At 43.3% G+C, this 21,761-nt stretch overlaps 1 protein-coding gene across 3 annotated transcripts in view; it reads right to left on the bottom strand.

Moving 5' to 3' along the window:
* nrg3a (neuregulin 3a) overlaps positions 1 to 17,151 on the bottom strand; it is a 178,831-nt gene extending 161,680 nt beyond the window's left edge. For 2 of the 3 annotated variants that reach the window (XM_029835562.1, XM_029835564.1), the window contains exon 1: positions 14,820 to 17,151. In XM_029835562.1, coding sequence (XP_029691422.1) covers positions 14,820 to 15,534 — 715 coding nt within the window. In that variant the 5' untranslated portion in view covers positions 15,535 to 17,151. The remainder of the gene's footprint in view (positions 1 to 14,819) is intronic. The other variant, XM_029835563.1, reaches the window with a different exon arrangement.
* Between the last annotated feature and the right edge of the window lie 4,610 nt (positions 17,152 to 21,761).

Here is a 21,761-nt window from a genome sequence, read left to right as displayed (position 1 = left end):
ATGTTTTATTCATTTTTCATTTGTTTGCTCGCGTCCGCACCAGATTCTTAATGCACCGTCTCCCTTTTCTATCTCTTTGCCTTCCACCTTATAAATCAGCTCGCTGCACAAGTCCTCTTTGCTTTAGCCTGTCACATTGAGATTTTACTCCCACTTGCTTGGGGAGGGGGGGGATGCTTTCTTGCTCCTTCGGCAAACACCGGGTGTGACTCGTATCGTGTTTCAAGCCATTACCAGCAAAGCTGAGCCCTGGGAAGGCAATGAGAGGAGGGAGGTTAGGGAATGGGAACGAGAAGGCCAGAGGACTCCCAATCTATCACTCCGCAGGCTCCTGGTCAACTCACCTCCCCCGCACGGCATAATAGAAAGCGATGGGGCCTGCAGCCCACCACGCCCAGCTCGGGGTCAGAGCTCTCACCACTGTAGCCATTTGTTGCCCCTTTATCTCGGCACCCCTCAGACGGAAACAAGGCATGCAGACGTTGCCGATCAAACTTGACCAAACGACTCGCATTTGACTCTTTTCGTGTGGAATCTCAGACCCCCGTTGCTTTTGCTAAGGACTGCTCACATGTTTTGTACCGTTTCCTCCCAGTCAGCCGCACGTGGCTGCAGACATCTGTGGGCTGATTGCTACGCAGCGACGTGTCATTTAGCAGCAAAGAGCGAGCCTGATGAGCAGAAATCTTTGTCCAACAGCCTGCAGTGACAGCGCGGGATCAAAAGGAGCTGTGACAGGAACACACAGCGGCAGAACATGCCGGACGTAAATCACTTCCACAAACACTTTAACGTTTCCTCTCTCCCAGTTAAAGTCAGCCTGCTCGCTAACCTGTTGCTCTAATTAAATCCACATTCCTTCAGGCATCTTGACAATTTACTCTTGTAAATAGCTTGTCCAAACACTACTGTAGACAGTACAAGTCCAAGGCTAAATTGCTTTTGACGTATCTTACGTATTTTCCCAGGCAGGTTGTTAATTGCTCGTGTTCAGACACGCTCTCGGTGATGGTTTCTCGATGGTTTGAAGCCAGAGACGGATCAGAGCTTTCAAAATATGGAGCTTTGGTCTCATTACGATTTCTGCGCACAAAATATGAATGAAATCTAAATGAAACACAGTTTGGAAAAATCCAATTAAGGAATTACCACATTACCTGCTCTGCTTTGATCTACGAGTCAGCTGACTGCATGGAACTGCGCCTTTTGAGCTCTTTTGAGAACTAAAAACATGTTTAGCTCAGTCACTGTGAGAGATTTTCAAAAGATCCATACAAACAAATGGCTCTTTCTTTAGAGACGCAGAGCAAATAGTACCTTTGTGCTCCATCCCATGACTCCATCAGTTTTACTACACAGTCTGGAGCACATGTGGCACATGGAGCCAGGAGCAGCCCCAAAACAGAAGCTCGGGCATGTCAAGAACATCAGCTGGTGGCACATTGCCGTGTCAAAATGGAAATAATGAAGCTCAAGTTGCCTTTGGCTCCACAGGTGCCAGAGGTTTACGTGTAGAGTCACAAAAATCATTTAAAAAAGTTACTGAAGAAAAACTTTTTTACACAATGTGGCCCGTAGCACCACCTGCATGGCAGGGAGGGTCACATGACTTCACCATCGGTGCTGACTTTTGTTCTACTCCCTTACAATTATGTGAGATGGTGTAAGAATTAGAACTTCTGCTATTACACCAAGTCATTTAAAAAAAAAAAAATCCATTCTTATTATTGCATGAACAAAGTGACCCAACTGCAGAATTTTATATTTCGGCCACAGACCAGCTTGGCAGCTAACTGTCCAAGTCATTCTGTTTCCAAAAAAGGATGCGCAGCAGTGCAAATGTAGGTCTCCCCAGCACGAGGAATGGTGCAGAAGCAGGATTGAGGGGAGGCGATTTATGTAAAGGTTAATGTGTGTTGGATGTTGGTTGCCAGGGGGAGCTAGCGCTAATAATTGTAAGAGAAAATTCTGGAGGCGGGCTGGCATTTGCTCCTTTTCCTGTTGAGTAGAAAAACGGGCGACTGGACATTTTGAAATAATGAGTGGATGGAAGGAAGAAAAGGAAAAGAGAGGGGTAGAAGTGGATGATTGTTCACACAGCCTGTCTGCACGGAAGCTCACTGTCATTTTACTGCAACTGATTTATAACCATACGATTTAAGACCTGTACGTGAATAAACAAATGCTCTCCAAAAGACCTGACATGACAATTTAATTTGAAAAGCATTATTTACACTCCATTGCAAGCGAAACCCTCAACTGTGGTTCAACTGTCCGCGTCAAAGCTTTTAGTTTAGTGGAGAGTTTAAAAGACGATTTTAATTACAGGAAAGCCAGCGGGAAAGTAAAGAAAGCTCAGGAATGGACCGCAGCACGATTTCACCTCGCACGCTGCGGCGCAGCCATCAGGAGATATTAGCTCAATCGTCGTTTAATGGGTGAACTCGAGCGTTAAGTTCCAGGATGTCGTGATATAGCGCTAAGCCTTTTGTGACGGGGAACAACCGTCCTTAACGTGACGTATTTGTCACGATTACACAGCTGACGGAAGAGGCGTAATGGGAGCATTACTGACCACTATGAGGAGGGAGAGCAGCTGAGGGAGGGCGGGATGAGGGGAAGCAGAGAGAAACTAGGCAGCAAAATCATTATAATTCCATTGAAAATGTGTTTGTGTGGTTAATGGTCTCCACCAGTGAGTTCATCAGTGTTTTAGGTACATAATAGTTGACCAAACCTCGCAGTCCGTCTATGAGGTAACACGGGTAATGTTGTTGTTCGGAGTGAGATAATGCATGTTGATCTTTACAATGTTTAAAAAAATAAAAATCATATAACACGGCTTGTACTGACAATTCTATTGAACAAAGATCTTCTATTGATGATTCGCACGAGAGGAAAAGACAAGAAAAACCTTTTTTTCTGATACAAGTCCCGTTTGCATGTATGTTATCCCACTAACACTCCCAGTATTCCTCCTGCAGGGCACTGACATCACACAGATGCCACTTTCAGTCGGCAGATCCGTGGGGAGGTAAAAGCGTCTTTGTGTCACGCTGTCGATGGAGAATTTAAAGCATGGTTAGCTAAAACTTTGGTAGAGTATCATGTGTGGAGATCAAATGGGGACTGCTAAGGGAGCCACCACAAATGAAAGAAACTGCTAACAGGAATAGACGGAAAAGTCACGTCTGGCTGGTGTGATCGTCTATGATGGAGTCATTTCAGAAATGGAAGATCATGATTGGATCAGAGATAACTACTGGTTCTTTGTAGAAATAATTGTACGCCATTTCACACTGAGTGCAGCAAGCCTTTGCCTTGAAATGTCATTTAGATTCAATAAAATACAAGCTATTTTACCAATATAATATATACTATACCAATGGATATCATAAAAACTCCACAATTGGCAGCTCTACTTCTTTACTCGGCTCACCCTTTACCCTTCTGCCCGCAGTTACACCCTGATTAGGCCGATTGACTTCTGCAAAGATGATTATCATCGGATCTAATTGGATCTGAGTCAACACCTCACATGCGCTTCATTACTTGAAGGGAGAAGAAGACTCCGTGTTCTCGTATCTTCACTGACAGATCCTGTCAGTTCCCCCCGTGTTCCTTTCTGGCCAGCACACCAATGGAGTTACACTCCAGCTGTCTGTGTGTGGGAGGCTATGCGTCTGTGTGTGTATGTGTGTGTGACTGAGTTTGTGAGAGAGAGAGAGAGTATTTGTGCTGCAGTGAACAGAGTGATTGGTAAATCAGAGAACAGATAAATGCACAAAAGACCGAGAGAGAGCAAGAGAGAGACATCAGTCATTACTAACAACTGAATGGCAGAAATGGTGTTGACACCTCATGAGTGTGACGTGTTCATCACCATGGGAATGAACTGAATGGGGTAATTGGTCTGAAGGATGTTCTGGAGACGCACAATTCTACTGTCAGCCTCCATGTTTGCCTTCAGACTTTATCCTAAACTTTCCGACACATTTGGTCTGGAGAAAAGGGCCAAATGTAATTTCAAACGATTTGCTCACACAAAACAAGAGGCAGCAGGACGCCAGTTTATGACACAATGGAAGCATCCTGCAGTCATCCTCTGCTGCAGCAACACCGGGATATTTTGCCACAATAGTGTGTTACTTCAGACTTTGCAGTTTTTTTCAGTGTGTGTGTGTGTGTGTGTGTGTGTGCATGGGTATGCAACACCAACCTGCTCGAGCGTTGCTTGTTTTACCTGGACAGCAATATCAAACCACTTTACAAGCTGACTGCTCAATAAAGGCTGAATGTGTGTGGTGAAACCTGAGAGCTGTGGATAGAGGGCCCATTAGAGCACATGTTAACCTCAGATATGGTTCTGTTAGCCTGCAAAGTAAAACCCGGCTCTTGCTTCTACCCCCCCCATATGTTTGAATCTTTGAACATAATACAAAAACAAGCCAAAAAAGAACCACAAATATATGGTTCAAGTATATCATCACATATTGACAGTGATTCCTACCAGTTGTGCTCCTAATTCTGTGGAAGATGCAGGCTCACAGCCCATAATATGGACGTAGCGCCGCTGCGGCTACCAATTGAGTTGCTAACAAGCCAGCCTTATTGTATCAAACTGCGCTCGCCACCTTGCAAACAGCTGACACTCCTAACCCCCTGAGCCCGATTCTATAAACAGCATCAGAACCCTGCCATTCATCACTCACCACCAAACCAACTCTGGCTGGGTGTAATGTAAATGTAAATGAACTGAGTGGGCAGAGACGGCAAAATTGAAGGAGAATGAAGGGAAAGCTGTGTGTCGCTGGATTAGAGACCCTTTTTTCCCCCCTTCATCGTTCCTGTTGAAAATCTCTGGTCTCGCCAATTCTCCTCCTGCCCACTCCAATCCATTTCTTCCTCCCCGTTATTATAGTTAAGCTCCCCTCCTCTTTTGCATCTTCTCATTCCTTCCGTACATTCTGTTAAATTCCATTTCTCGTCCTCCGCCTCCTGGCTTTGCTGACAGGACACATGCAGATAATCATTTCTTATTTCCCATCTATTGTCTGCAAGCGTGCAGCCACCCTGACAACCCACAGAGCAAAGAGGTAACTGGAGCATCCACCCATCACCACTGGGTCCATTAAAACATGTTGTTTGACCATAAAATGACAAAATGTTTTCAACCTCAGCTAATCAGTTTAGAAGCATGGCTACTTACCTACTCTTCAGGCACTGTGATGCTGTCAAAGATGCTAAACTGTGGTTACCGTCGATACCAGTACGGCGGGAGGATGTGGCGTAAAGCGAGGCAGGTTACTCCTACCGTGACGCGCTACTCGCAGCAGTGTGGTAGTTATGCTGTGGTATCTGTGGCAACCATTACTGTGGTGAAATTGGTCGACATATTTGCTTAAGTAGAGCGAAAATGAGAAATGCTGCAATCTCCCAAGCATTTTGATAGATTTGCGAATCCAAAGCTGTTAAAATGTTATCCCGCTTATAATGTGGGAACACAGACGCACATAAGCATGATCAATGTCAGACTCCAAAAAGAGCGACGGCCCAACCATCTGCCCCAAGGACAGGACTGAGAGGACTGATGGCTAGCATATGACACCGAGTTTACCGGCTGGGTGTGAGGGTGTGTGTGTGTGTGAGTGTGTGTGTGTGTGCGCGACTGAGATGTGTTTCCCCATCAAGGTGACCTTCTAGAAAGCTTATCGCTTCCCTTGGAACCCTCTCATGTGGTAACACAATCAGGAATGTGAGGTGAACTGCGCTCATTTCCTGCATCACCGCCCTAAATTTATTTTTAGTCTCAAATAACTGGTGCCAGCATTTGCTGATATTCTGCATTTTATTGTTGGCAGTAGCTCAACACAAAGTACACAATTTACTGTTGTACTAGATATTCAAAATCCTCCACAGCTGTCGCGTCTCCAAGGTGAAGCGAAGCCATTGTCCACCGACAGTGCAGTCACCGTCTCGACAGTCTGATCTATTCCTCTTTGTTCTATTTCCTCCCGCACTGTCAGGCCTCCACCAGGAAAAAAATAAAAAGTGAGCTTCACACAGCCTCCTAGAGAGATGCTGGCAACAATCTTTGAAGCTAAAAATAACTGCAGGGGAAAAAAGAAAAAAAAATGAGCAAGCTCGGGATAATCAGAACCTACAGCCATATGCAAGCTCACTCCCCTGCACGTAGGGATGCCTGCTGAACTGCTGAGTGGCAAAAGCCCTGGATACAATCACGCTGGGATCAATATATCACAGAGGGCAGAGGATGGCTGAGGTGGCTCATGTAATATGGATGAAAAATGCAGCAGACACACCCACATACAAAGAATCAGATATATCGCTCCCTGAGAAGCAGGACCCCTCCGTGGGTCTGCCATTAATGAGTGGGGAAAACAAATTTAGTAGATTAGTGCCAAGTGTTGGTGCCGAGTCAGCCTCCGCATTCCTCTTTATTATGCAAACAATGGTGATGATCCATATTGTGACTTAAAAAGCCATCAATTAATATTATTATTACTTCACAGGCCAGTATTTGTTTTATTTATTAACTGTATATTCTGAGAGTAATTTACGAGTCAGCACAAAACGTGTCTAATGATTCGCTCAAATGAAGCTGCAGGTAAAGATCTAGTTTCAGGTGTTTCTAATATCATGATGGCTTTGAACGGCCCAGACGTGAAGCATCAAAGTACACCCAGATCCCCGTTGGAGACCTGCTCAGGCCTGAATCGTTCAGACTTCCCTGCTGTCCACAGAGTGTGATTCAGCACCATCTCGGCATTCCATCAGCGTTAACAGCATTGTTTTCTGCAAGGTGCCAAGAGCAGAAGCAGAAGCAGCAGAGCGTGGTGAGCGTAGCTTTACTTCAGGCTCAACATTTCTTATTCATGAGGTCAAAGTGCAGCACATTAAGTCGTATACCACAAGTTATACGACTTAAGCTGGATGTTTGGAACCGCATCCATTTCTAATGTTATTAAAAGGCTGCAAATACTCTGAAATCCAGGAGACCTCTGGTCCCCAAACCTTCTGCATGGTGAGGACAATAATGAACACTCAGGTTCCCCTTTAGCTGGTTTTTACTGGAACCTTTCTCCATTTTAGTTCGGTCCATTCACTGAAACAGAGTCTAATGAGAAGTGTGAGCTCACTGTGAAAAAGAGACAGAAAGTGTAAACCACTGCGGCGTCTCCAGTCAAACAACATGAAGCTACAGCGCATTTGTCTATATCCACAGAAAGAAGCTCCAAAAATTAAAAGCATCAACTCCAGCTCGGCTCATGTGGTGCCTTCGTGGCCCTTTAGGCAGTTCACTGTGTGGGTTTGGTTTGGGGGGTTTTGTGCATCTACAAACTCCTAGTTTGACTTTCCTGATCCCATTTGTCACGGCCCACACTCCTGGTCTGGAAGTAGAGGCGCGGGATGCAACTGCAGCTTTTGGCTATGGTTGAACCTCAGAGAGTCTGATGTTGATTTGCTTACTTGTGTTAAACGGTTTGCTGCTGTAGGCCAGCTGACCGATTTATTTACAAAGCGAGCCAAAGGTGGGCTGTGGGGGGATAAAAAACAGATTATTGCCCCAAGGGAAGTCACCATTTTTTTTTTAAAAAACCATGCTAACAGAAGTGGGGATTAGAAAGTCATTTTTTGACGTCTTTGAAGAAACTATCGATCTTTTAAAACCAGCAGTGTGAAAAACAGAACTGTCCTGCTCACAAGAAAGATGAGGGAAGCGCAGGAAAAGCCTCAACTCACCTTAAACCTCATCAGTCACCTGTGCTGTGTCCATTCCTCTCTAATCAAGAAAGCATAAATCTGCATTCATTAAGATCTGAGCAGCATGCTATGTTTAATTTTGCTTTTTATCATCTAAAATGAAGTTGATTTACGAACCACCCCCTCCGTGTGCTTCCAGCCATCATATCTGCTCCTTCCCAGGATGGAAAATGAGCGTGCCCTGAACACCGTGACCTGAACGGGGTGCAGGTGCTCGGAGTGGGATAATTCGTCAATGGGTAATCTTCAATTATTTACATTTTCCTCTACATATTGAACATGTTTCTCTTTTGCATCATTAATGTTTCATCACTCTAGCCTCTGCAGGACGCTCCATCAGAATGAATCAGAGTGAAACTTCTCCCCACGGCATCTTTGCCAGATTTAAATTCTAATCATGAATGTTTTTGTGAAATAAAAAAAAAAAAAACACTTGGCTGGGGGTCACGGATAGCTGCTCAACAAACACATCAGAAATATAATAACAGGAACAGATCATTTTTGGTCTATAAAAGCAGCCAGCATGATTTCTTTTTTTTTCATGTTATCATGACATGTGAATGAAAGAGAAAATGAGGGAAGCACAGGCTCGCTGTTAGCTTCCTCACCATTTGGGTTGGAAGACCACCTGAGATCTCGGGTGTGCTGTACACACTCAGATGTCCCGGTAATCCTGGAAAAGTTTAAGGCTCCTGCCTCCATGAAGAAGTGATCGATAAACAGGAGGTGCACAAATTATATCACATTTTAACTGACCTAAAACCTCTGTAAAATACAGATTCTTAGACGTACTGGATGGGCTTAGATGGACATGGACATTCTAGGTTGTGTGTGACTGGGTGCCACTGGGGACTTGCGTCTAAGCAATTCATGGAAAAATTAATCCGAGGGTAAAAGAAAATTTTGCAATCTTTTTTAAAGCCTAAAATCTGTTTTAACCATCCCCACGAGACTGTGGGCAGCACAAAATAAATTGATCAACTGCATTAGATTACAACTCATAAAGTATTTGTATTAGATGGAACATTCTAAACATAATAGACGTTTTGGAATATGGCAAAACTCCATGTAAAAGCAACATGCTGGGAGCAGCACTCTTAAATTTATATGTATTATTATTGAGGCGAAGAATGTTAGCAATGAAAAAGCTAAACATCCAACATGCTGACAAGTTCTGGCTTTAGCTTCAGCCTTCTTTAGAGGCGTCATCAGCTCAGTCTGGCGTCCTCTGTGCCCCCCCACGCCGCTTATTGGAGGAAGGTGTCCCAGGCCTGCGAGAGGACATAAGCCCCCTCGTCTTGGTTGATGGCTCCGCTCCCACGCTTCCTTATTTCGATGAGCTCCTCGATCCATCTGAATTTGTTCCTTTCTGATGCACTGATTTCTCCTCGTCCCAGTCCATGATGTGGTTGTTGCTTCTGTAGTGTCCTGTTATAACTGTAGTGTCCTGTTATAACTGTAGTGTCCTGTTATAACTGTTATAACTGTAGTGTCCTGTTATAACTGTAGTGTCCTGTTATAACTGTTATAACTGTAGTGTCCTGTTATAACTGTAGTGTCCTGTTATAACTGTAGTGTCCTGTTATAACTGTTATAACTGTAGTGTCCTGTTATAACTGTAGTGTCCTGTTATAACTGTTATAACTGTAGTGTCTTGTTATAACTGTAGTGTCCTGTTATAACTGTAGTGTCCTGTTATAACTGTAGTGTCTTGTTATAACTGTAGTGTCATGTTATAACTGTAGTGTCCTGTTATAACTGTTATAACTGTAGTGTCCTGTTATAACTGTAGTGTCCTGTTATAACTGTAGTGTCCTGTTATAACTGTTATAACTGTAGTGTCCTGTTATAACTGTAGTGTCCTGTTATAACTGTAGTGTCCTGTTATAGCTTATTGCTTTTGGGGTAAGTCAGCCTGCTGTCTCCCTCTCACATTCCCATTGATGATCTTTTTTTCCAGGTCATGAATTATCTTCCGGTTTCTCCAATTTGTTTTGTGGGAGGAGTTTCATGGAACTTTGAAAATGATTTTAGATTTTCTTGTCTGGCATTATTGTGTCTTTTGGGTGCTGTTGTTGTCGGAGTTTTGTGTTATTTTCACTGTTGCTGCACTGTGTTGCATCGGTTTTGTATAGTAGTGTTATTATACATTGCCTGTCTGATAAAAAGAAGCTCAGCCTATATTTGAGAAGATGTCAGAATGGATCTAATTGATCCCAGAGCTCCCTACGAGCCCTGTAGAGGCAGGTAAAGAAATCACTAACAGAATTCAAGGACTCATCCTTTGAGTCCTAAGACATCTGACACCTCTTCATCGATAGTCTTCATCGAGGGTCAGAGAGGGTCTTCAGTAGACCCTCTGTTGCAGGTCTGGGTGCTTCATTTCTCCCATCAGCTCCTCGAGTGTCTCTAAGGCAGCCCGTCTGCATTTTACTGTCCCCGAGATCAATTTCCAGGAGGTTTGACGTCCACAGCACCTGGGACAGCTCCAACTGAGGGACATCACGGACTACCGTCAGGGACTGGCAGGTTGCTTTTGTCAACACTCTCGCAAGACGTCTTGCGAATGTCTGCTCCTGGCTAACATCATGTCCAGATCCAGTCTCTGATCTCCTTGTCTCATTTTTAGCCTTTTTAGGTTTGTGGTCATCATCTGCACCCTGTGGTCGGAGACAAAGTTCCAGAAATTCTGGCAGGAAGGGAGAATGCCTTCAATCGACAAGGCCCCCACCTTCCCAGTTGTCAGTCTCTCGGCCATCATTTTGATGATGAGAGCGACCAACACTCCAGCTTTCTCAAGTGGCAGCAGAGGTTTGGAGATCTTCCTTAAGAGCTCTTCCATTGGGAGTCCACTGACTGTCGGGGCACTGGGAAGATCACTTGTGCCAAGTGTGTGCGTGTGTGCGATATTGGGAATATCTGTGGCCAACTGCTGCATCGAAGAGTTCTCCCAGGCCGTCGTACAAGTGCTGTGTAGAGAGAATCCTTTTCTCTCCGTCTGCCATGTGGCAGAACGCAGCTCTTACAAACACATGGAGCACCGAGGTGTTGTGTAGTTCGACAACAGATTTTTGCACCTTAGTTCAGGGCTTTGAGGTGAACGTATTCGTCTCACACTGAATCTCTTCGTGAATTTACTGGATGCTTTTGGTATTCTCTTTATCTCATTGGGAATTCCATTTACTCCTTTTGAGGTCCAGCACAGCCATTAGCATGAAGTGAATTGTCATTGATGGCACTTTTATATTTGGTTCATGCCTCCAAAGTACGTATTTGTTGGAGGATTTGCAACACCAGTGTCCGGGGCTTGCACACTGTGGACATCAGCTGGCACAGACACTCAAAAGACACTCCATGCTGGTCTTTTAGGGGTTTTTCTGCAAACTTATGCATGAGTCTGTGATCATATGCAGATTAAAGACCTCCCTGGTGAACTCCAGACTTCCCAATGAACTCTGGCGGCATTTTTTTCCCCACTTCCTGTATCTCCACTTTTGAACACTCGGGTTTGCTCAGGTCACCTTGGTCTTTCTTAAACTCCCCTCTGAAATGTTCTAAGGAGCAGCTGGTGGAAGGGATAAGGGCATTTCCCACTCTGTGACGTGACCATCAGCCCCTTTAGATACTAACATATTCTGGTGTAGATCTCACTGTGTATCTGCTCTGAAAGTACCTTATCAAAAACAAGCTAAATGACACCAGGTGGCCTTTCTTCTGTGTCAAAAAAATGGGTCACCTTATCCACTAAAGACTCAAATCTCTCAGAGGTGCGCTTGTTTAGAGATCCCGGAGCATTTCCTCAGTCTGTTCCCGCAGCACCACTGAGGTTGTGTGTGAAGAGTTCTTCATGATTGGCTTCCAGGCAGTTTCTGCCTTGTGCAATTGTGGATTCTCCTGAAATATCACGACGTTCCTCTGAACACTCTGTGGTTCATATTCAGTGGTGGAGTATTGTTATTACTGCTATTAAAGTAGTTACTGAAAGCCTGTTGTGACAGTGTGTGACTGGGTGGAGGTTCATACAATCCTACCTTTAGCCTGTGTGGAACACGTACAAAATTGGGAAAACTTTCCAAATTACACAGAGAAGGCAGGGAATTAAAACCAGAACATGCTATCAATGATGTGACAGTAGTCAAAGCAATAAAGTGCTGCCCCTAAATTAAAAGGTCCTTTTAATTTTTCGAGACAAAATGATGATGGTCCTGCTACAGACTACAGAAGATTATTGAAGCCTTCGCTCTCCTGTTATCATACATATAAATCATTTTTTTCTCCACTTCAAAATACAAGAGCTACCAAAATACACATCTAAGGAAAAAAATCTCTTTAGTGTGCCACCTTAACATCAACTGATAGAAGTATTCTATTCCCCATTCAGGACTATCTTTCAATCTTTCCATCCTCCAGCAGTCAGGCTCCTTTTCTGCCCATATAGAGTGTGTGACTGATAGGTGGGAGAAGTGCAATTCTGTCGCATCCACAGTCATGGTGATGGGCTGTTAATCTGGATTTAGGTTCCAGGTCCACTGTCTCACTGCAACCTAATGCCACTGAGTGGCCCAGCCTGAAAACTGTCTGCAGCCGAGCATCTTCTGAAGCTCAACCCTGACAATCACATAATGATCTCTAATCAGTGATCACAATCTACTCGTCAGCTCGGCTTCTATCAAATATTTCTACATTGTTGCCTACATGATGCAATTAATGGTTACAAAGCAAGATTATTGCACAATAAAACTCATTCTTTCATTGCTGTATTGACTTATTTGGTTCTTTTTATTTAAAAAAATGAAGGATTGTTTTTATATGCATCTGCATAATTATTTATAAAACTTTTGAATTTTAAATTTAGTTCTAAGCATCACAATAATAATGACTACTCAGAAGATTAATTGCTCCTGTAATTATTAGAAAATGTTGTAAAATCTTTGTTGGTTTCACTGTTTTTTTCCCATAATAAGCCAGCATGACAGTCGTGCTGAGGCATCGACTGGCATTTTTCCCTACAGAGCAAAGGTTCCTTGACCCCCTATAATTCTGGGACCTCCCTGTGTGCCTGTAATGTGGGACAGAGGGACAGTTTGAGATTTTGTAAAGATCAAGAGATTTAGATCCGTCCATCAAGCCTTCAATTTGACATTTGCTAGGTGAAAGCCACATCTCATCTCACAGAAAGCTTTTATTGGCAGCGCAACTTGACATCTTAATTAGACAACCAGAATGTCACCAGATACCACCCAGGCTATGGTATAATGTCCATGAGCTCAGGGAATAAAGTTTCCATTCAGAAAAGTAAAAGCTGACTAAGAGCTGTGACTCTTTGGATGGCAATAAGCTGTGTTGTCCTGTGGGAAATAAATACACAGTATTCTTTTTTTTTTTCGAATTCTGGAACTATTTAAGTTTAAAATTGCATTTTTGCATTGCTACAGTTGAGTTTGCACATAAGTAGGACTGATATCAGGGGAAAAAAACACTGTTGCACATGTAGATCTCATTCATCCATCTTCACTTTGCCTTTGGGAATCCTGAGAACAACATGTAAACAGATGACCTGCACTTAAATGGTGATGCAAGCTATTCAGAGTAATGAAATATTGACACCCACATATGTAGCTAATGGATAGTTGATGAGAAAAGGGTAAAATTGGGAAAGGTGACATTGGTGACACTGATTTCATTCTGAAAATGACTGGAACTCGGAACTTTCTCAAAAAAAGCCAAAAAGACATTTTCCAGTGGATATTTAATATATTATGAGTGAGGGTGATTGAGAGGGAGCGTTGACAGGGGGACCAGATGAAAGAACACATTTTCAACAGGTAATTATTAAAGTACGGTATGATGATGCATGGCCTCAATTTATTTTAATTGCAGTGGAATTATAAAGATTTCTGCTTTCAGATTTGTAATTATCAGAGGAACCATTCGGTGGTAATCTGCGGACCTATTTCTGTCTGAAGCAATATTTTATTTTAACATAGAGGCCACTACAGATGAAATGGGGGAATTGCTGCAGTTTGCAGTAGAGTCATTTGTTTAACACAAAATCAGTCCGGCCAGGATGGCAGAGCCATGTTCAAGATGCATGGATCGGAAATCCTCCATTCCAAAATGTGTAATGCAAATTCATGGATTTCCCACCAAAAAAGAAACTGACAGGGCATCAATCTTGAGGAGTAATGATAAAACGTTGAAAATACAGCCCAATCCTTATTTAAATAAAGGATCACAGACATGAAGGAGGACCTGAAGAGATGTCCAGCAAATAAACTGACACCATTTTGAGAGCAGTGACAAACTATGGAGGAGGACCTTGTGTGTTGCTAAAGCTCTGATCAATAGCATGTGTGCTCGGCACCATTTCAGTCAAGGACGGATGATGAAGAGATGATCAGGAAAAAGAACATCCATACTCTCATGCAAGAATTCTTTTTTTTTGTTCTAAATAATGCAGTTCTGCTTTCCACGGACCCTGCCAAGAACATTTCTTTAACAGATACACGGAAAGTCATAGAATTCAATTTCGTTCTTTTCCATCTTCATGCTTAAAAGGATTTCTGGATAAAGTCCCGACTTCCCCACTCTGCAATGCCAAATTCATTTTGCACTTCCTGTCACAACCAATGTTGTGATTTAAAAATCTAAACACCAAAGTCCAAAAGGAAGCAAGATCAAACCTCTGCCACCATGTTAGAGCTTGATAAGTGGAATGGCTACCGGACGATATGGACTGATGGATGAGATGGAAAAATGATTAATTATTAACTTCAGCAACAGTTGACTTGACAGTAAAGTCATAGAGTGTCAGATGAAGACCAAAGCTCAAACATCGTTCATAATAATGATACTGTAATCATCACAGATCAATTCTATACATTTAAGCCATACACACAAAATGCAGACATTATTTTCTCTGCTACCACTATATTGTTTCCCAATTGGCATGTTAAAATATGCCAACTAGCCATAAAAGCTTTAAAATGCCACTGAAAAACAGGCAAACAGGCAACATACAAAGGTCCACTTACGTGTTTTCCGGTGGCTGTGCGAACGTGTAGACACTGTGGTGGATAGAGTCGTTGTTTGCTCTGTGGTCCACATCTGTGTCGAGTCGTGGAGCACAGTCGGATTGGCCGGTGAGGGGCTGGAGGTTGCCACTCCAAATATGAAGGTTGTCCTGGATGCCACGGTGGTAGTAGTATAACCTGAAGGTCCGCGTCCGTGATGTACAGGATTCCACGGCGTGACTTGGCTACCTGAGGCTCCGCCCCCTCTCGGGTTTATGGTGGTGCTTGTAGCGGTGGAAGGAGTTCTTCCTTTTGTAACAGTTACAGTTCTTAGTGTGGGGTTTCCAACATCAACTGAAGGAGTAGTCGTGGTGGTGGTCGTGTCGGGACTTTTGGGGATTCCACTTGGTTTAGAGAGAAAGATAGGATCCTGGCCTATTCGATTAGCATCCACCAAGTCTGTTGGAACATAATCCCGAACTGTACCAACAACAATCCATTTCAGCAGCATCAGACTCAATCCAAGGCCAACGAAACCAATTAGTAAGGGGACCACACACAGCCATGTCTGCTGGCGAGGCCAAACAGCACAGCGAAGGGGGCCTTGGTCCTGAGGCTGGCCCTCACCCCGACCCGCTGTAGCTCTAGATCCTTCGGGCTCCTCGAGGATCACTGCCCCAGAAGGAGCTGCTCCAGAACACTCATTCATCTTTCCTTGCCTAACGTCGTGGCTCATTGAGGGTTAACTCTGTTATGGCCATCCATCGCAAATGACAGAAAGGTTCCTAACAATACAAGCAAGAAGGGACAATAAAAGTACAACAGTGCCAAAAAAAAAGAACATATGGGTTTCAGAAACACATAGAAAAGATTAAATTCAAGGAGAGAGAGGAAGGGAGGGGTGGAGGAATGATAATGGCGAGACACAGTCGCGACCACAAAAGCACATTCACACGGAGACGCATTTAAAGACACCGAGACAAAAAAAGGCCCCCTTAGTCCACACGTAGTCCTGCCGAGGTGCTAATGTCAAACAATTCAACTTTGAGAATGTTTGCAGTTGAGCAAGACAGAAGATGAAAAGAAGGAATACTTCGAAGCAGGAAGAGGGACAAAAGGTAGAGATGGGAGGGATGGATGGATGGATGCAAAGGACTCATTTACATATGTGCATGTGTCCGTGGCATCGATCTCGTGATGCCAGTGCAAGAGAAGAGGGACAAGAAAATGGAAATCCACCTCAGTTTCTATTTAACATGCAACTCTTCCTCCCCCCATTTAGACAATCCATAATCTCTGTTTGAGTATAAAACTTACGGGGTGGGTCTGAATGCTTCCCCACCCAGTGCAGTTCAAAAATGAGATATTTTCCAATGCAGCTTGTTCCAACAGCTTTTGCCTAGTCAGCGTCCCCCAGCTTTCAAAATCTCGTTCATAACCGAAAGAGGTTGAGCTTGGAGATCCATTTTTTAAGCATGCGATCTCGCTGAACTGAGTTTCTTCATTGTCCTTTCTCCACTCGGCTTGTCCCTTCCTTTCGGATACAAACTCAAGCCCACTTTGATGCTTTAACGTGTGCTCTAAATTCCAATGCAGCCAAAAATAAATGTGCAGAGTCTAACTGATCTTTCAGGATACAGTTAAATAATTCAAAAAAATTAGAATCAGCGCTTGAGCCAGAACAAAAAAAAAGACTGAGGGGTGTTGTCGAGCAGAGGTATCACAGGGTGGATAAATCTGCAACTGTGACGTGATCCAGCTCCTTCACTAACCGGGTATGGATCAGATTTCCCAGAGCTGTCCACTCAGTGTCCTCCTGTCTGCATATGCTGTCCTTTGATACTGCAGCAAGCAGTGCGATAGCCTTTCCTCATCTGTTTGCAGAGTAAATTCCACCACAGAAGAATAAAATGATAGAGCAAGAGAAGCAGAAGTGGATGCAGTGAGCGAAACTGTCCGCAGAAAACAAGATGCAGTTAGAAAACACAAAAAGACCACTGACAAGAGGCGACAACGTTTGAAAATATCCCAGCGAGTCTCTCTGAGAGCGTCCGCTCCCTTTGGTCCCCGAGAGCCTCCGCTCTTTCTCAACCGCCTGTGATTTGTTGGTCGGGTTGCCAGGATCCTCTGCCTGTCCTTCCCTCCAGGATGCTGCCTCGCAGATGCTTGGAAACGTGCGCTCCGCTCTAGGATGAGAACTTGAAACAACGCGGCAAAAAGCTCCGTTAACCCACCCCCCCCCCGGTGAGGTTAAAAACATTCAACAATGCAGCTGTCTTTACCGGTGGCAATTGTAATGCAGAAGCACATACAGCTGCCTCCCTGAGCTGCCACCGCTGAGAGACAGTGAACGAGTGTGCTGGTAAAAAAAAAAAAAAGCTCAGGCACAGACAGAGCACTGTATGCACCGTGAGAGAGAGAGAGAGAGAGAGAGAGAGAGAGAGGAAGGGAGGGAGGGAGAGACAGAGATGGAGGGAGGAGAGAAAGAGGCTGCACCTGCTAGATGCACCAGCAGTGGGAAGCTTGCCCACCTCCGTTAGTAGGGTGGAGAGTGAGTAAAGATGCAGAATGCATACAGAAACCCAGAGAAAAGACAAACGAGGTGTGTGTCTGTGTGTGTGTGTGTGTGTGTGTGTATGTGCTGATAAAGATAATGAGAATGGGTTGGGGGAGGGAAGGAGTGAGCTCTGCAGCGTCAGATGAAGCAGCGCAAACGGGTGCAAACAGACGGAAGCAGATGCACGATGCAGGGGCATCTCGCTCGCTGCCTTGGCCCCGCCCACTGCTCAGCGCCAGGAGGGATAGACACATGACAGGATGAAGGGACGGATTTTCAGAACAGACTCCCTTCAAGTTGTGTCATGCGCTCGTCCCTGCAAAACAGCTGAAGCCCAGTAGAGATTCGTTGCCTTTATTGGTTTGTTTCCTTTTGGCTGCAGGTTTTATTTTTACATTGTTTTGCAATATTACAGAGCAGTGTTGTTGCAGTGTTGTTACAATTGTAACTGAATACAGTAAATACACACACACACACATAAAGTGCTTTGGATGAGCACTCAATCATTTTAACAAAGCTTGGTGTGTAAAGCCAATTTAAAGTGTATGTCACAACAGCATGCCACATATAAGTTGATCACTTTGTTTGTGCACAGAAATGCACAGAAATTGTGCTCATGAGAGTGATGGCACCACAACACACACACACACACACACACACACACACACACACACACACACACGCTCACACAAACCATGAGCAGCAGTTGAGCCATCAATTGGTCCCCTGTGTAAAGTCAAGGCATGTTGTGCACACCCGCACAGGAATGACGGCCGCCCATTAAAGCGGCCACAGTTTTTGATAGTTAGGTACTCGTAGCAGCTGCTCATTCCAGCCTTTAAAGAACAAATGTAGTCCTTCAAAATGGTCAGAGATGTAATTACCCGAGCAGAGCAATAACAAGTGTGCGAGGGTACAGTCTCAGGTGAGTCATTACTCCAGGAAGTTCTCAGCTGAATGTGATAAAAGATGGTCGCCAGTGTAGAAAATCAGCGTGCAGGGAGCCGTTCAGCCTTATTTTAACTCGCTGCACAGAAAACAGCAACATCTCAGGTCAAAATGAATCAATCTCAGATCTCAGAACCTAAAATATACCATCCATAATTACAGTCCCTCCACAAATCTTACACATTTTAGGCTAAATGTATTTAGCGACATACTGCTTTTAATATTCCACGGATATAGTTAACATTTGATTATTAATATACAAATGAACGCCTCCAGATCATATTATTTGTTATATACCAAGCCTTTAATGAGAGAATGGGCAAATCTGGTTCAAATGTACACTTTTGAAGATGCAGGGACGAGTCTCTACAGTTTAGGAAGGTCATGTTTCCTGCATCAGGGCCCGGCCAAAGGTTTCTGCATTTCTCAAGCAATGACAACCTGAGCTATATACAAAAGTTAACTTTTTCCTTTTGAAGGTGTTTTTTGCTTTCCTTTGTAGTCTCCACTTATCTGTGAGTTCCAATAACATTACAACATAAAAGGCTTTGGTTTCACAAACACATGCAGCTGTGTTTAGCATTGGATGAACACATTCATTTTATTTTTTTAATAAAGCTTTCAATTAAATTCGCCTCTGTTCTGCCTCTCAAACTACCAGTTTTGTCAATTAACACTGTAGCATCAAGTGGCAGTTTCCTGCTGAATCGATACTGAATTAAATGTAGTCTTTGCCAGGACACACACACCCTGGAGACCTACTGATCAGCTCAGGGACGCGGCATGGACACGTTACCTGGAGATGGACCACAAAGGGTCAAAGGTCAGTGCAACACCAATTGACATTGAGGAAAGGCCTCAGATTTTGTTATTGCAGATTAACACAAACGTTCAGGAGTCTTTAAAATCCAGAGACAATGGTTTCCTCTCCAAAGTTTGTTGTTTTATTTTTCAATAAATCTGAATCCCAGGTAGCTGAAACAGCCAGACCTGTCTCCTACTAATTGGTGAGAAAAAAGAATCTTTAAAGAGATACCCCTCGTGTCTCGTTCGTCTTTGTGTTTGACCTCACCGCACCTGCGCTCCAATTGATTGTACCGGACAGATAGATGCTACAAAGCCATTAAAGCCAGGGTCTCAGTCTACCCAAGGATGCTGGTGTACAGGAGGGATGGTTGTCTGGGCCCTTCAACATAAATAGCAGGGAAAACTTCTTGTTAGCAGAGTGAGACAGCTGTCAGCACTGTCAGATATATGGTAAGTTTTTTGCAATTCTAATCAAAAGGCTTTTTTAAAAAAACCTTTAATGTCTCAGAGCAGAGACACGCTTGTGTTTGAGGTTATGACATCTGTAACTGACACAGTAAGTGATATGGTTGATCCGGGGGGAGGCTCATTGGGATCTGAACAGGAGCTGGGTCATCATTGACCTGTCAGCGGTGTGTTGTTAACGGTCAGCACACTTGACTTTAATTGGCACCTACGGCCCCGTGGCGTTCGTGTGAGGCCTGATCACCATCAAACATGTCAGGTTTAAGCGTGAGCGGGCATGAGATCTCAACTGTTGCCATAAGAACCAGGCTGGACAAATCAACATGTACTCAACAAAGGCTGAAAATTTACAGGTATGAAGGTGTTGGAGTTGCAGCATTGGTCCATCTTACAGTAATCCCCCATCACTTCCCACCAAATTTAATTATATAAAATGTGAAGCTAAAACTGCAAGAGGTGATAAAAACTAGTGGAAAATCCCAACTATTTTGATTATTACAAACTGAATGCAAAATGTTAAACCAGGAAAATTCAGAGTGCCTGTGGTTTTAATTAATAGCTGATGTTTCCTTTGTGTAATAAAATCACTCCCAAAAGCTTTAAACTTTTATTTTTAAAATCATTTGATCTGACTCCACAGTGTGAAATTGTTGATTAGAAAGTTGAAAAAGTTTTATATTTATGGTTTTCATGTTGTAAACCCAGTTTTCTAAGCTAGGCCTTTATTGTGGGATAAAACTGATGACACATCTGACTTCTTTTATTCTCACCATAATTGTGTCTACATCCAATACTTCATTAGAACTAAATGCAAGTCTATTTTCACCTCTTCACTGTTATGGTTTCGGATTTGGACTGAGCATATTTTAGTTTTTCTATAATTTTAGTGCAATTTGGGTTAAACAAGTGACAGCCCAACATCAAATTGGGGTTAAAGAATTTTAAAGAAACGAGAGCTGTGAGCAGCACCGCGCCACCTGGTGGCCCATCCTGTTATAAACAATTACAGTACTGAAAATCTAGAGGCACCGAAGCTCATATCGACAAAATCAAACATTCATTAATTTGCTGACTCGAGGATTTGTTTGTTTGTTTTGAATGAAACACCAGAACAATATGAAGAATTAAGGTCAGGTTTGTGGTCATGTAGGCAATCCTCATAAATCACCACAACCGCCACGACATCCAAGAGGACTTCTTTGAAGACCAATGAAAAATGTTTGTATTATATTAGGTTGCTGTTCAATATATTCACACAATCTTACACAATCAGAGACCCAAAGTCCTTTTCTATTACTTGTCGTGATTCACTTATCTTTTTTCAATTAACGTAAAATAAAACATTCTCTCAGCCCCCAATCGATAGCAATCAGCGTTAATGATCAATAAGATTAAAGACGGTACGTGGGCCCATTTAGGAGAGAAAACTTTCACCTCTTTCTCACTCTTTTGCTCATAAAGGAACAAAATAGTCGCAAATTAGTTTTTGACACCGCTGTCTACACAATTAGCTACAGTGAAGAGTTAAAGAGCTTCATTTAAAAGGTTATAAAAAGAGGGTTTTGGTAAATAGTGTGAGGTAATAAAGGTGGAAAAGGGGATGCAAGAGGGTTCAATTGGTTGCCAATAGATGCAAAGACAGAACCAAAACTGGAATTGAGCAAAAATTCAGATTCATCATCCTTATTCCTAAAACCTGAAGAACAGTTTCTGTGCTTTGGGCTAAAAAAGGTATTTCAAAAAAGAAAAAAAAGAGCCGATGTGCATTCAAATATGGACTTCGATCCGCTGCTTCCCACCAATATCCACTCATCTTTTGAAAGGCACTCCTCCATTTTCTCCAGTTTTGAAGCAGATCAGCTCATGCTCAACTCAACATCTCTGGACCTTGAACACACAGAAATGGACGAGTGTTTGCACCCTCAAAAAAAACCCAACAAGATCACAACTTAGCTGCTTCCTTTCTTTCCAGCCATCCTTTTTTTAATCAGCTCTCAACCAGTTTGAGAGAAGTTTAATCAGCACAAAGGCAGGAAAAAACAACACAAAGACAGCTCATTTTCTTCACCTGGAGGTTTTCGGAGCCCTGTATTGTTGCCAGGGTTCATCCTGACTGACCGCGGATCAACGAGAAAGTCTTACTCAATAATGGATTCTCCCATATGTGTTTACTGTCGACGAAACCT

This window comes from Takifugu rubripes, chromosome 4 (genome assembly GCF_901000725.2).
Source record: "Takifugu rubripes chromosome 4, fTakRub1.2, whole genome shotgun sequence".
NCBI classification, from domain to species: Eukaryota; Metazoa; Chordata; class Actinopteri; order Tetraodontiformes; family Tetraodontidae; genus Takifugu; species Takifugu rubripes.
Note: the sequence above shows the minus strand (reverse complement) of the source record. Positions and strands in the feature narration are given on the sequence as shown.